Here is a 13,556-nt window from a genome sequence, read left to right on the forward strand (position 1 = left end):
TGAGGTTCAGATGTCTGATTTGTTGACCCCCTATCCACAAGCAACAAGGTTGCATTTGCACGAGAGGAACCTTGGAAAATCAAGGCTGTCCTAAATATAATGCTTCAAGTGTCTTTTTCAGAAGGTGCAGCAAAATAATTCTCACCTGTACAACGTAACCAGAGATACACTTGAAGTTAGAAGGCTGCGGAGTTCCATCTACCAGCACATCCCCTTTCAAGCCAGAAGGGTCTTTCCTGGCAGCCAAAATATCTAATAACCTAGGAAGTAACAAGCAGCAGTTTTTACTTAATCGAAAAATAAATCCATTAAAAGGCATTAGCTGTTCGCTCATGGCATTGCATGGAGAGAATCAGGACATAACGTAAGAATTCAGAGCAGGAGTAAGGCCTTTCGGCCTCTTGAACCTGCTCTGCAATTCAATAAGATCATGGCGGATCTTCTACCTCCACTTTCCCGCCCGATCCCCATTTCCCTCCATTCCCCGAATCTCCAAAAAAGGACCAAGTGTGACCTTCTGGCGAAAAAGGGGGTTAGAAGGCAGAGGATAATTGGACTAAAGTAATTCAATCCCCAACTAAAGTCATGCATTCTGCTATTTTTATATAATATAGTTTACCTTTATAGCATTCATAGTTAAATAGTAAAACTTATAGAAATTTGGGAATCAGAGAAGTAGAGTTGATTAAATCATTAGCTTCTCTACAATAAAGAAAGTCTTGCATTTATATAGTGCCTCTCTCGACATCCCAAAGTGCTTCACAGCCTTTTGAAATTGAATCACTGTTGTAATGTAGGAAGACAGACAGACAATATGCACACAGCAAGGTGCCACAAACAGCAATGTGATAATGATCAGATAATCTGTTTTAGTGATCTTGGTTGAGGGATAAATATTGGCCAGGACACCGGGGAGAACTTCGATTAGTGCCATGGGATCTTTTATGTCCATGAGAGATCAGATGGGGCCTCAGTTTAATGGTTCATCTGAAAGACGGCACCTCCAACAGTGCAGAGCTCATTCAGTACTGCTGCACTGGAGGGTCAGCCTGGATTTTGAGCTCAAGTCTCTGGAGTGGACCTTCTAACTCAGAGGCGAGAGTGCTACCCACCAATGGTCCCTCTAAGCTGGCAAAGGTCCCGCGCAGGCTGCTCTGCGGATTTCCCGCCGTAAGTACCGCGCACGTGCAGAAATCTAAAGGGACCGCACAGTAAAAGAAACAGTCCTCGAAGAACAAAATCCAGCTCACGGGGAACATTGCTACCCACTGAGCCGCAGCTGGCACAACAGGCTGAGAAGCTGGTAGATGTAAAACTGAGGCACTGTAGGAAACAGGCAGCAGAGTATTGAATGTGCTAAAGTTTACGGAGGGTGGAAGATGGCCGGCCGGCCAGAAGAGCATTGGAATAATTCAACAGTTCAACGACTACCTGTCCCACCTGTGACAGGGACTGTGGTTCTCGTATTGGACTGTTCAGCCACCTAAGGATTCATTTTTAGAGTGGAAGCGATTCCGAGGGACTGCTTATGATGATGGGGGAATAGTCGACTCTGGAGATGACAACGGCAATAGATGGGTTGAGGCAGGAGTGAGGATGGAAGTTGGCAATCTTTGTGATGGATTGATTATGGGATTCGCAGCTCAGTTCAAAAAGTGTGGAGATCCTACAGTACTTTGTGGGTGTCACCTCAAATCCATAGAATCAGATTATAACCACTCTCAGCTGCCAAGTGCAGGTTGCATATCAGAATAAATGTGTATAGTATTTTTTTTTTTAAATCTGTGCTAACTAATTACTGAGATCGACTGAAATTGTGATTCCAGTTACTGAACCCATGTAGCAGCTACCTAAACAATTTACAAACAGCTACTCTGGAACAGTTCAATCCCACTGGATAACTGAGAAAATATAGGTAGTAAATTACCAACCATTAGTAAGCCCAGTCTGCTTCACCCTATCGAACAGCACTGTGGGAATACCCAATCACATGGACTGCAGCACTTCAAGGCGGCAGCTCACCACCACCTTACTGGTACGGTAGCACAGTGGTTATGTTACTGGACTAGTAATCCAAAGGCTGAGACTAATGATCCGGAGACATGAGTTCAAATCCCGATTTAAATTCAGTTATTAAATTAAAAATCTGGAATAAAACGTGAGTCTCAGTAATGGTGACTATGAAACTACCATAAAAACCCATCTGGTTCACTAATGTCCTTCAGGGAAGGAAATCTGCCGCACTTACCCGGTCTGGCCGATACGTGACTCCAGACCCACAGCAATGTGGTTGACACTTAACTGCCCCTCTGAAATGGCGGCTCACCACCACCTTCTCGAGGGGTAATTAGGGATGGGGATGGGCAATGAGGAGGTGGGTGGGGTGGCTTGACCCATCCACCTCTACGGAGGTGTGTGGGGGACCTGACCCATCCACCTCCATGGCACGAACCTGGTATTGCAGTAATTCCAGGAACGGTGCAGTGGCTCTAGGCCTTTTGGCTAAGAGCATTGGCGCAGAGTGATCCTTGGCGTGTGCAAGGTGACCTCTGGCGTTTGTGATTTGACAAAGAATTGGAACGATTGGCTACGAATTTCAAAAAAAAAAAAAAAAATTAGGGATGGGCAATAAATGCTGGCCTTGCCGGCAACGCCCACATCCCAGGAACAAATTTTTAAAAAGTGATGGGCACTAAATGTTGGTCTTTCCAGCAATGCCGACATCCCGTGAATGAATAAATGAAATTAAAATTTTAATGGTCAGTTTTTTTCATCAACTAGACTGTGTCAGCATCTTAAATGCATACCTACCACATGTTTTGGTAGTCTGTCCCAGAGGGCTATGACTCTGCAAACAATACTTCTAGTTATCTAACCCAACTCTTTGCCTCTAGTTTTCTGTTTTGCAGGGAAGTGGATCTCTACTTAAAATTTGCAGGGCTATGGGGAACAATAGGGGCCAGAAAAGGGGCCAGAAAAGATCACAGCATGCCAACCCAACACTTACAACACTGACCCCACCCTTTAACCACATATTCTATTCTCAGATTCCCTAAGGCATTCACACAAGCTCCATGACACCATGGTAGCCCATAATTATCATAATCGCAGCTAATTTGAAATTTACCCTCTGACTAGAAATGTTCTTTACCCTCAGGAACTTCTCAACTTCCCTTTTAAAGGCGTGTATTAAATGCATACCTACCACATGTTTTGGTAGTCTGTCCCAGAGGGCTATGACTCTGCAAATAATACTTCTAGTTATCTAACCTAACTCTTTGCCTCTAGTTTTCTGTTTTGCAGGGAATTGGATCTCGATTTAAAATTTTCAGGGCAATGGGGAAAGTGCAGGGGAGTGGGACTAATTGGTAGCTCATTCAGAGAGTCAGCATGGGCACGATGGGCCAAATGGCCTTTTTCTGTGCTGTATGATTCTAATACAAAAAAGACAGTTTTACCAGCCCTATTCACCTCAAAATAACCCATTCAACAGGATAGTCCAATCTCTTCAACATATCAAAATCTCATTCATATCCCCTTATACCTCCCCCCATTTCTCCAAAGTAAATACCCCAACTCTGGGAGACCATTCTCATCAATAAGCATGCTAAGGTTAGGTTTCTCTTGGGTCATCCTTCTCTGCAACTTCTCCAGATCCTTGCTATCCCTTACCACGTGCGGAGATCAAAACTGCACACAATACTCCAAGTGTGGATGTATCCATGTCTTATATAATCCAAGTAGAGCATTCTTCATTTTATACACGGCGATCCTAGAAATATATCCTAAATCCCCATTGGTTTCCCTACCTCACACTGCATGTGCACCTTAAGGAGTAATCAATAGCAGTCCCCAGGTCTCTTTCGTGAAGATGCCTAGGTTTTGCACAACCCCAATAAAGCTCAACATTGCACTTCTCCACATTAAAGGGTATCTGCCATATATTAAGTAGATTGGGCCTATACTCTCTGGAGTTTAAATGAATGAGAGGCATTCTCATTGAAACGTACAAGATTCTGAGGGGGATTGACAGGGTAGATGCCGAGAGATTGCTTCCTCTGGCTGGAGAGTCTAGAACCAGGGGGCAGTGTCTCAGGATAAGGTGTCAGTTATTTAACACTGCGATGACAAGGAATTTCTTCACTCAGAAGGTTGTGAATCTTTGGAATTCACTGATAAAATGCCTTTCTTTGGATGCTGAATCGTTGCGTATATTCAAGGCTGAGATAGATAGATTTCTGGACTCTTGGGGAATAGGGGGATAGGGCGGGAAAGTGGAGTTGAGGTCGAAGATCAGCCATGATCTTATTGAATGGCAGAGCAGGCTCGAGGGGCCGTGTGGCCTTCTCCTGCTCATAATTCTTATGTTCTTATGTATTAGCCCATTCCCCTCGCTTGACCGAATTGGCCCTCAACTTGTTGATTTGGTCAAAATTACTAACCCTTGTGCACATTTTCATTGTATCAACGATTTATATAAAACACAATCATCATTTCAAGAAGCTGTGAAAAATGTAACCCATGAATCTCTAATATTTTCTAGTGAGAGGTGCTTTGATAACAATTAAAAGATGCAAAGAAAGCATTTCTAGAGGAATAGTATTCAAAAGCAGGGCAGTTATGTTAAGCTTGTACAAAACCTTGGGTAGACCAAACTTGTGGGTACAGTTCTGGTCTCCATTTTACAGAAAGGAATAGAGGCACTGGAGAAGGTACAAAAAAGATTTACAAGTATGATACTGGAACTGACAGGTTATACCCATCAGGAAAGACTAAGACAGGTTGTGAGCCTTTTCTCTAGAAAAGAGAAGAATGAAAGGTGACCTGATTGAGGTCATTCAAATTATGAAGGTGTTTAATAGGGGAGACATGGAAAAGATATTTCCACTCATGGGAAGTCCCAAATTTAGTGGCCATAAATACAAGATAGTCGCTAATAAATCCAATAAGGAATTCAGGAGAAACTTCTTTGCTCAGAGAGTGATGAGAATATAGAACACAGGAACAGGAGTAGGCAATTCAGCCCCTCAAATCTGTTCCACCATTCAGTTCGATCATGATTGATCTGGAGTGCGCTGGGCAGGCCACACTGTCCGCATGCCAGACACGAGACTCCCAAAGTAAGCGCTCTACACAGAACTCCTTCACGGCAAACGAGCCAAAGGTGGGCAGGGGAAATGTTACAAGGACACCCTCAAAGCCTCCCTGACAAAGTGCAACATCCCCACTGACACCTGGGAGTCCCTGGCCAAAGACCGCCCTAAGTGGAGGAAGTGCATCCGGGAGGGCGCTGAGCACCTCGAGTCTCGTCGCCGAGAGCATGCAGAAATCAAGCGCAGGCAGTGGCAGGAGTATGCGGCAAACCTGTCCCACCCACCCTTACCCTCAACGACTATCTGTCCCACCTGTGACAGGGACTGTGGTCTTCGTATTGGACTGTTCAGCTATCTAAGAACTCATGTTAAGAGTGGAAACAAGTCTTCCTCGATTCCGAGGGATTGCCGATGATGATGATTGATCTGCATCCTAACCCCATCTACCCGCTTTGGTTCCGTATCCCTTAATATCCTTGCCCAAAAAAATCTATCAATCTTAGTTTTGAAATTTTCAATTGGCCGGCCCCCCCCCCCCCCAACCTCAACATCATTTTCGGTGGGGGTGGGGGGTGAGTTTTCCATATTTTCACTATCCTTTGTGTGAATATCGATACCACATGAAGTGGATGAGCCAAATAGCAAAAGATGCATTTAAGGGGAAGCTAGATAAACATGAGAGAGAAAGGAAGAAAAGGTGATGTTGTTGGGGTGAGATGAAGTAGGGTGGGAGGAGGCTCGTGTGGAGAATGAACACTTGCATGGACCTATTGGGCCAATTGGCCGGTTTCTGTGCTGTAGACTCGATGTAATTCTATGTTCCCGTGATACTCACGATGACTTTCCACTGCCTGTGGGACCCAGAATAGCATTCATCCCAGGCCTCATGATGCCACTGCAAAGAAAAACAAGAAACAAAGGTTGTATAAATATTTTGAACCATTACACAAGATCATATTTGCGAAAAGCAATGTCAGAAACAAATCATGTACTTTATGTGACTCATATCTGTGAAAGTTATACACCAGAACACCCAGGTTCACCATTACTGCATGGAGGAAAAGAAAATATATATACATGGGATAATAACTTAGTTGAAGTTAGAAGGGGGTGCTCGAAGTAGTATGTAGAAGAAAGAAAGGAGTACGCAGGGTAGATGCAAAACAAAGAACTTGTCTCAGAAATGTGATCCCACACTGCTGCCGCCTCAGCTCGGGGGGACCAGTATTGACAGGGACTACCAGAGGGTCATATCACTCCTACAATCTGTTCTTGCGCAGACCCCTTTAGTGCTGAGACACGGCCTCAGGAGAATGACGTTGGCTCCAGGGGAAGGAGCCATCCGTCTTCTCTCAGGATGACAATATGCTTGCTGCCCCAGTCAGTGCCACACAGCCGGCTGGGCCAGGGACTGTCCAGGTCCAGGCTGAGAGGGTGCGGTCAGCAGCCGGGGCCCTGCGGCACAGAGCTGCTCGAGGTCGCCAGCCACGGCCATTTGAATGCTCCTCAGTGGGAGTTCAGCAGCCTCCGGGGAAACTGGAGGAGCATTAGGGTAGGTAAACAAGCACAGAAGGCAGGCACTGAGGAAATTCCTAATTATCCTTGTTAAATATTATACACAGATGGAACTGAGTTGCTGAATACATTTTTTTTTTCCTGTTCTTGATTTGATGTCGGTGTTAACACTTGGAGAGAATGGAGGACAATACCCAGAAGGCTGAACTGAAGGAAGGCAATCGAATGGTGGTGATGAGGATTGCGGTGTGTTGGGGATGGTTGACGTAAAGCGGTCTTGAACGAGCTGCTCTAAGGAGCTCCGGCAGCTAGAGGCCGCTGGTGGTCGATGGTCCTCCTGCTGCCCAGGCGGTGGCAAGGACGCTCGCTGATGGTCACAAAGTTACGCCACATGCAGCACACTCTCGGGCATGGGTAATGGATTTCCCCTGCATGCCATACATGCAGCCGACAGAAGGAAACTGGCAGAGGAACCGAGGTGAAGAGCCACAGACTAAAGTTTAAAGAGGAGACAAGCTAAAATCGCGAAGCTATTAATAAAAACATAAGAAATAGGAGTCGTCGGCCACTGACCCCTCGAGCCTGCTCCGCCATTTAATAAGATCATGGCTGATCTGATCATGGACTCAGCTCCACTTCCCTGTCCACGCCCCATAACACTTTATTCCCTTATCGTTCAAAAATCTAACTCCGCCTTATTTAAGTGAGCGAATTTCAGTTTTCAGGTCCTGAGAATTGGATGTCCATACGTGATTGTCGGCATCAGTATATTAGTCCAGTTGATGATAATTGCCAGCCACACTGAATTTTTGATTTGTAAACTTGTGCAGTGATGAAGCTGAACAAAGCAGCCCTCATCATCTTGTCAAAGGAAAATGTCCACCAACGCTCTCCTGGCCGGCCCCCCACCTTGCACTCTTTGTAAACTTCAGCTTCTCCTAAACTCTGCTGTCCGTGTCCTAACTCGCACCAAGACCCGTTCACCCATCACCCCCTGTGCTTGCTGATCTCCATTGGTTCCTGGTCCAGCAACGCCTCGATTTTAAAGTTTTCAAATCCCTCCATGGCCTCACCCCTCCCTTTCTTTCTCTGTACTCTCCTTCAGCCCGACAACCTTCCAGGATCGGTGATGCTCCAATTCTTGCCTCTTGAGCATCCCTGATTTTCATCGCCCCCACCATTGACGGCCGTGCTTCCAGCTGCCTGGGCCCCAAGCTCTGGAACTCCCTGCCTAAACCTCTCCGTCCTCCTTAAAACCTACCTCTTTGACCACCTGTCTTAATATTTTCTTATGTGGCTCGGTGTCAAATTTTGTTTGGTAATCGCTCCTGTGAAATGCCTTTGGATGTTTTAGGAGCTATATAAATACGAGTTGTTAAACAGGTAAAGGCTTGTCTTCAGTGCAGCAAGACAGAATTTATGTATCTACTTTAAATGTCTTACTTAATATTTTCTTCATCACTCATGATCTCAACAGTCAAACACGAAACTAAGGAACTAAGAATCATCATAAGCAGTCCCTTGGAATCGAGGAAGACTTGCTTCAACTCTTTACATGAGTCCTTAGGTGGTTGTACAGTCTAATATGGGAACCACAGTCCCTGTCACAGGTGGGACAGACAGTGGTTGAGGGACGGGGAGAGTGGGGCAGGTTTGCCGCACGTTCCTTCGCTGCCTGCACTTGGTGTCTGCATGCTCTCGGCAATGAGACTCGAGGTGCTCAGCGCCTTCCCGGATGCAGTTCCTCCACTTAGGGCAGTCTTTGGCCAGGGACTCCCAGGTGTCGGTGGGGATGTTGCACTTTATCAGAGAGGCTTTGCGGGTGTCCTTGTAATATTTCTGCTGCCCACCTTTGGCTTGTTTGCAGTGAAGGAGTTCAGAGTAGAGCGCTTGCTTTGGAAGTCTCGTGTCTGGCATGTGAACTATTTGGCCCACTCAGCGGAGCTGATCGAGTGTGGTCAGTGCTTCGATGCTGGGGATGTTGGCCTGGTCGAGGACGCTAATGTTGGTGCATCCATCCTCCCAGGGGATTTGTAGGATCTTGCGGAGACATCATTGGTGATATTTCTCCAGCGACTTGAGGTGTCTACTGTACATGGCTCATGTTTCTGAGCCATACAGGAGGGTGGGTATTACTACAGCCCTGTAGACCATGAGCTTGGTGACAGTTTTGAGGGCCTGGTCTTCAAACATTCTTTTCATCAGGCGGCCGAAGGCTGCACTGGAGGCGCTGTTGGATCTCGCTGCCAATGTCTGCTCTTGTTGATAGGAGGCTCCCGAGATATGGGAAGTGGTCCACTTTGTCCAGGGCCGTGCCGTGGATCTTGATGACTGGGGGGTAGTGCTGTGCGGCGAGGACAGGCTGGTGGAGGACCTCTGTCTTACTGATGTTTAGCGTAAGGCCCACGCTTTTGTACGCCTCAGTAAATATGTCGACTATGCCCTGGAGTTCAGCCTCTGTTGGGTTTCTACACAGCGAGTAACTGATTAAAAGCAATTGCCACCTTGCACACCGATCAATAATCCAGATAATTTATTTACTACACAGCAAGGTGGTTTTATGACAAAGTTATATCATTTTACAGTTTGAAACCGATCTGTGGAGTGATTTAAAAAAAATACACACCATTATTACTCTGTCAATTGGCAAATACACCACCCAGCACAACTAAATCCAAGGTCTGTTTTATGTTTGGGACATAAGGGTATGTTTTAGGAGCCAATATGGGCAAAGATCCCGTTCATTGGTTTCAAACTTTATAAACAAACAGCAAAATCTTTTCCCTGCTGGCCATGGAGAAGGATTAGTTAAAAACCCACCATAAGTCTGACAAAGTTAGGGTGGGAATATATATCTTTAAAAAAAAAAGAGACAACGCATTCTTATGGTTCCAAGAATGTCAACCGAAGTGCAGGACCAGAAGGGTGAGTTGGACCGCCCCCCCCTCCCCTCTCCCTCCCCTCCCTTCCCTCCAAAGCCAAAAAGTAGTTGGCCTTTTGCTCCTGTAGAGGAAAGGGGGGCTGGAGAGATACATCCTGAGAGAGAGGAGGGGTGAGAGAGAGAGCGAGAGGCTGCAATGGCCTAGAAAAGGAGAATTCTGTTGCAGTTCCTCTCGCCGAATGTTCATTTATAGAAAAGAGAAGGATGAGGAGTGATCTAATAGAGGTCTTTAAAATTATGAAGGGATTCGATAGAGTAGACGTAAAGAAAATGTTTCCACTTGTGGGGGAAACCAGAACTAGGGGGCCATAAATATAAGACAGTCACTAATAAATTCAATAGGGAATTCAAGTGAAACTTCTTTACCCAGAGAGTGGTGAGAATGTGGAACTCGCTGCCACAGGGAGGGGTTGAAGCAAATCACATAGTTGCATATAAAGGGGAAGCTAGATAACACATGAGGGAGAATGGAAGAGAGGGATATGCAGATTGGGTGAGATAAAAAGGAGTGGGAACTGGCTCGAGTGAAACGTAAACACCGACACGGACTGGTTGGACCGAATGGCCTGTTTGAGCTATAAATTCGATGTAATTCTAGTAACCTCAGGCAGGCCAACAAATCTAGTCCAAACCTTACCTTATTTCTATAATGCAGGGAAACAAGAGTCGTATTGGCATCAGAATAAAGGATAGCATTCAGAAGGTTACCAATTTTTGTTATACTATTTGCTATATACTTGTTGTCACAGTAACTTCACAATAATTTTAGATTTTGCAATCCAGCTTCACGTGATTCCCTTCACAATGGGACAGAGTTCACTCACTTCCTATTAGTTTATCTGCACTTTCAAAAGGGCAGGAGAGTTCATTCTCAGAATAGTCCTGTACAGTGTGAAGATTTAGTTTCATTTAGTCACCCAGTAACAGGTCAGCACAATAAACCAATCACAACAACAGCTTGCATTTATATAGCACCTTTAACATCGTAAAACGTCCCAAGGCGGTTCACGGGAGCAATTATCAAACAGAATTTGACACCGAGCCATGTAAGGAGATATTAGGGGAGATGACCAAAAGCTTGGTCAAAGAGGTAGGTTAAAAGGAAGAGAGGTAGAGAGACGGAGAGGTTTAGGGAGGGAATTCCAGACCCTAGGACTTTAGCAGCTGAAGGCACGGCCGCCAATGGTGGTGTGATGAAAATCGGGGAGCAATGTTCCCTGCTATTTTCTTCGGGCCAGGGTCATGCGGCCCATTCAAAATACCGCGCATGCACGGGTTTTCCATTGCAAAGCCGGCTACAGGGAACATTGGCGCAGATATCTCAGAGGGTTGTGGGGATGGAGGAGATTACAGAGATTGGGAGGGGCGAGGCCCTAGAGGGATTTGAAAACAAGGATGAGAATTTTTAAATCGAGACGTTGACAGACCTGGAGCCACGTGATCCTAAATATCGAGAAACAAATTGCAGATTGTTCTGACATGACCTCGGAAGAAAGGCCGATGGTACCACAGGAAGCACCGATCTTGATGATTAATACTCAATGATTAACATGAGGGTTTTCCTCACATGTTTGATGCTGCCAATTACATATATTCTAAAGTTGGTATAAAATGAAAAAATATATAATCCAAGCCCAATGTTAAGTAAGATTACTTGGCTGGAAACAATCAAAACTATTGGGTTTTCATAGAATCCCAGAGCCCCTTTCTCGAACCTAAGAGCCAGAAAACACCACATGTACGAAAAAAAGTGAATAAAGTTACTGAGTAAATCGCGTGCAGAGCCATTTACATGACTGAAGGTGCAGATCAAGTTACCTTTACCTTTGATTTCACTATGATAAACCAGGTTAACGATTAACCAGGTATCTTGCATTGGCATAGCATCCGCATAGGGGTTGTTATCTCAGGGCAGTCAAAGAATTTACAGTCAAAGGCTGAGATAATAAACTATTAATCATCACACGAACATCCGACTGGCTAGTTCCAGTGTTACTGGCTTGGCTTGTGTTTTAGAGCTCAGCCAAACAGCCAGTTCATTCCATTTCGGCTTTCCGCTTTAAAGTGTGCGTAGCCAAAGCTAACAGCAACAAGTTGGAAAGAGTCACTTCTTGGAGGCTGCTTTCAGAACAGAGTATGTGATGGCTGATAGCTCCCCCCAATCCCGCCAATTATCTGCCGGGGAACGTCCCCATGGATCCCGAAGGCAGCCTCCTGTCGCTTGTTCCCGCTCAGACAGCCAAGGCTGTCAACCCAGCTAAGCTGTCGGGCGGGAGACTGCAGCATGTTATTTAAAGCAAGCGCTCCCAAAGCAAGCGCTCTACCCGGAACTCCTTCACAGCAAACGAGCCAAAAGTGGGCAGAGGAAATGTTACAAAGATACCCTCAACGCCTCCCTAATAAAGTGCAACATCCCCTCTGACACCTGGGAGTCCCTGGCCAAACACCGCCCTAAATGGAGGAAGTGCATCCGGGAGGGCGCTGAGCACCTCGAGTCTCGCCACCTGAGAGAGCATGCAGAAACCAAGCGCAGGCAGCGGAAAGAACGTGTCCCACCCTCTCTTTCCCTCAACGACTATCTGTCCCACCTGTGACAGGGACTGTGGTTCTGTATTGGACTGTTCAGCCACCTAAGGACTTATTTTAAGAGTGGATGCAAGTCTTCCTCGATTCTGAGGGACTGCCTATGATGATAATGATTTAAATGAGGCCCTGCCGTTAAGATCAGCAGGGCCCTTAAGTCCCCAGGCTGTGCCGGGTTTCCGACGGGCCACTTCACTCCACCGCACGCCCTCTGCTCCCCGTTAATCCCACGCCAGGGTTTTGAACACAAAAAAAATCTAGTCTGATACTGAGGGAGCGCCGCATTGTTGGAGGTGCCATCTTTCGCATGAGACGTTAAACCCGTCTGCTCTCTCAGGTGGGCGTAAAAGATCCCATGGCACTATTTCAAAGAAGAGCAGGGGAGTTATCCCCGATGTCCTGGCCAATATTTATCCCTCAATCAACATAACAAAAAAATCAGATTATCTGGGTCATTATTACATTGTTGTTTGTGCGAGCTTGCTGTGCACAAATTGGCTGCCGCATTTCCCACATTCAACAGTGACCACACTGCAAAAGTACTTCATTGGCTATAAACCCCTTTGACGCTTCTGGTGATCGTGAAAGGCACTATATAAATCCAAGTCTTTCTTTTCATATTGGGGCCAATGTTCCCAGTCACATCTTCAGCCAGCGCCTCTCTATTTTTTAATGTGGTGACACTGTGGTCCTTTTTTGTAGTCTACACACTTCAGGACAAATCCCATTCCTGCACACGTTATAGTTACACTTCCGCCCCAATTCAAATCGAAGAATAAAAATACATACTTGATATCGCTGAGGATTTCCTTCAGGTTGGTTTTGCGACGACACGGAAATCCGCTCTTGACTTTCACTGTGTAGCAAACATTGTGGAAGGTGACTGTCGATCCACGAGATAGTTCATGTTTATCCAACTTTGGGAGACCCTGTTCCAGGGCAGAAGGCGCATCATTCATCTCCAAAGAGTTAACAGAGTTACTCTTTTGCATGTTAGCAGGTTACCACCGCTGTATGAAATATACAACAAGCGTTTTTCAGACTTACAGTCCTGTAAATTTATCCTTAGCTACTTCCCTCCCCATGATCTGTAGCACTTGTAAATTTCATCAAATTACAACCAGTATATTAAAGCCATTGACCAGTGGTAAACACTGACCGCACTTTTTCCCAAAAGATAAACTAGAAATAAATTATTGAAATTCAGAGGATAGTTTTGTCACATGTGCCAATACAAGCTCAAATAAAGACCATACAAATGCATTACATTTATGGCACAGGAACAGGCCATTCGGCCCAACTGGCCCACACGAGCCCCCTCCTTCCTCTCTTCATCTCACCCTATCAGCATCTCCTTCTATTCCTTTCTCCCTTGTGTGTTTACTAGCTTCCCCTTAAATGCATCTAAACTATTTGCCTCAACC

At 45.6% G+C, this 13,556-nt stretch overlaps 1 protein-coding gene across 1 annotated transcript in view; it reads right to left on the reverse strand.

The window, feature by feature from the left end:
* abcg2a (ATP-binding cassette, sub-family G (WHITE), member 2a) overlaps positions 1–13,556 on the reverse strand; it is a 116,073-nt gene that overhangs the window by 83,189 nt on the left and 19,328 nt on the right. The window contains exons 3-5 of the mRNA XM_070872997.1: positions 12,922–13,142; positions 5,929–5,988; positions 146–260 (exon numbers count right to left, since the gene is read on the reverse strand). Of these exons, the coding sequence (XP_070729098.1) occupies positions 146–260; positions 5,929–5,988; positions 12,922–13,124 (378 nt within the window). The 5' untranslated portion in view covers positions 13,125–13,142. The remainder of the gene's footprint in view (positions 1–145; positions 261–5,928; positions 5,989–12,921; positions 13,143–13,556) is intronic.

Source organism: Pristiophorus japonicus, chromosome 2 (assembly GCF_044704955.1).
Source record: "Pristiophorus japonicus isolate sPriJap1 chromosome 2, sPriJap1.hap1, whole genome shotgun sequence".
Lineage (NCBI taxonomy): Eukaryota > Metazoa > Chordata > Chondrichthyes > Pristiophoridae > Pristiophorus > Pristiophorus japonicus.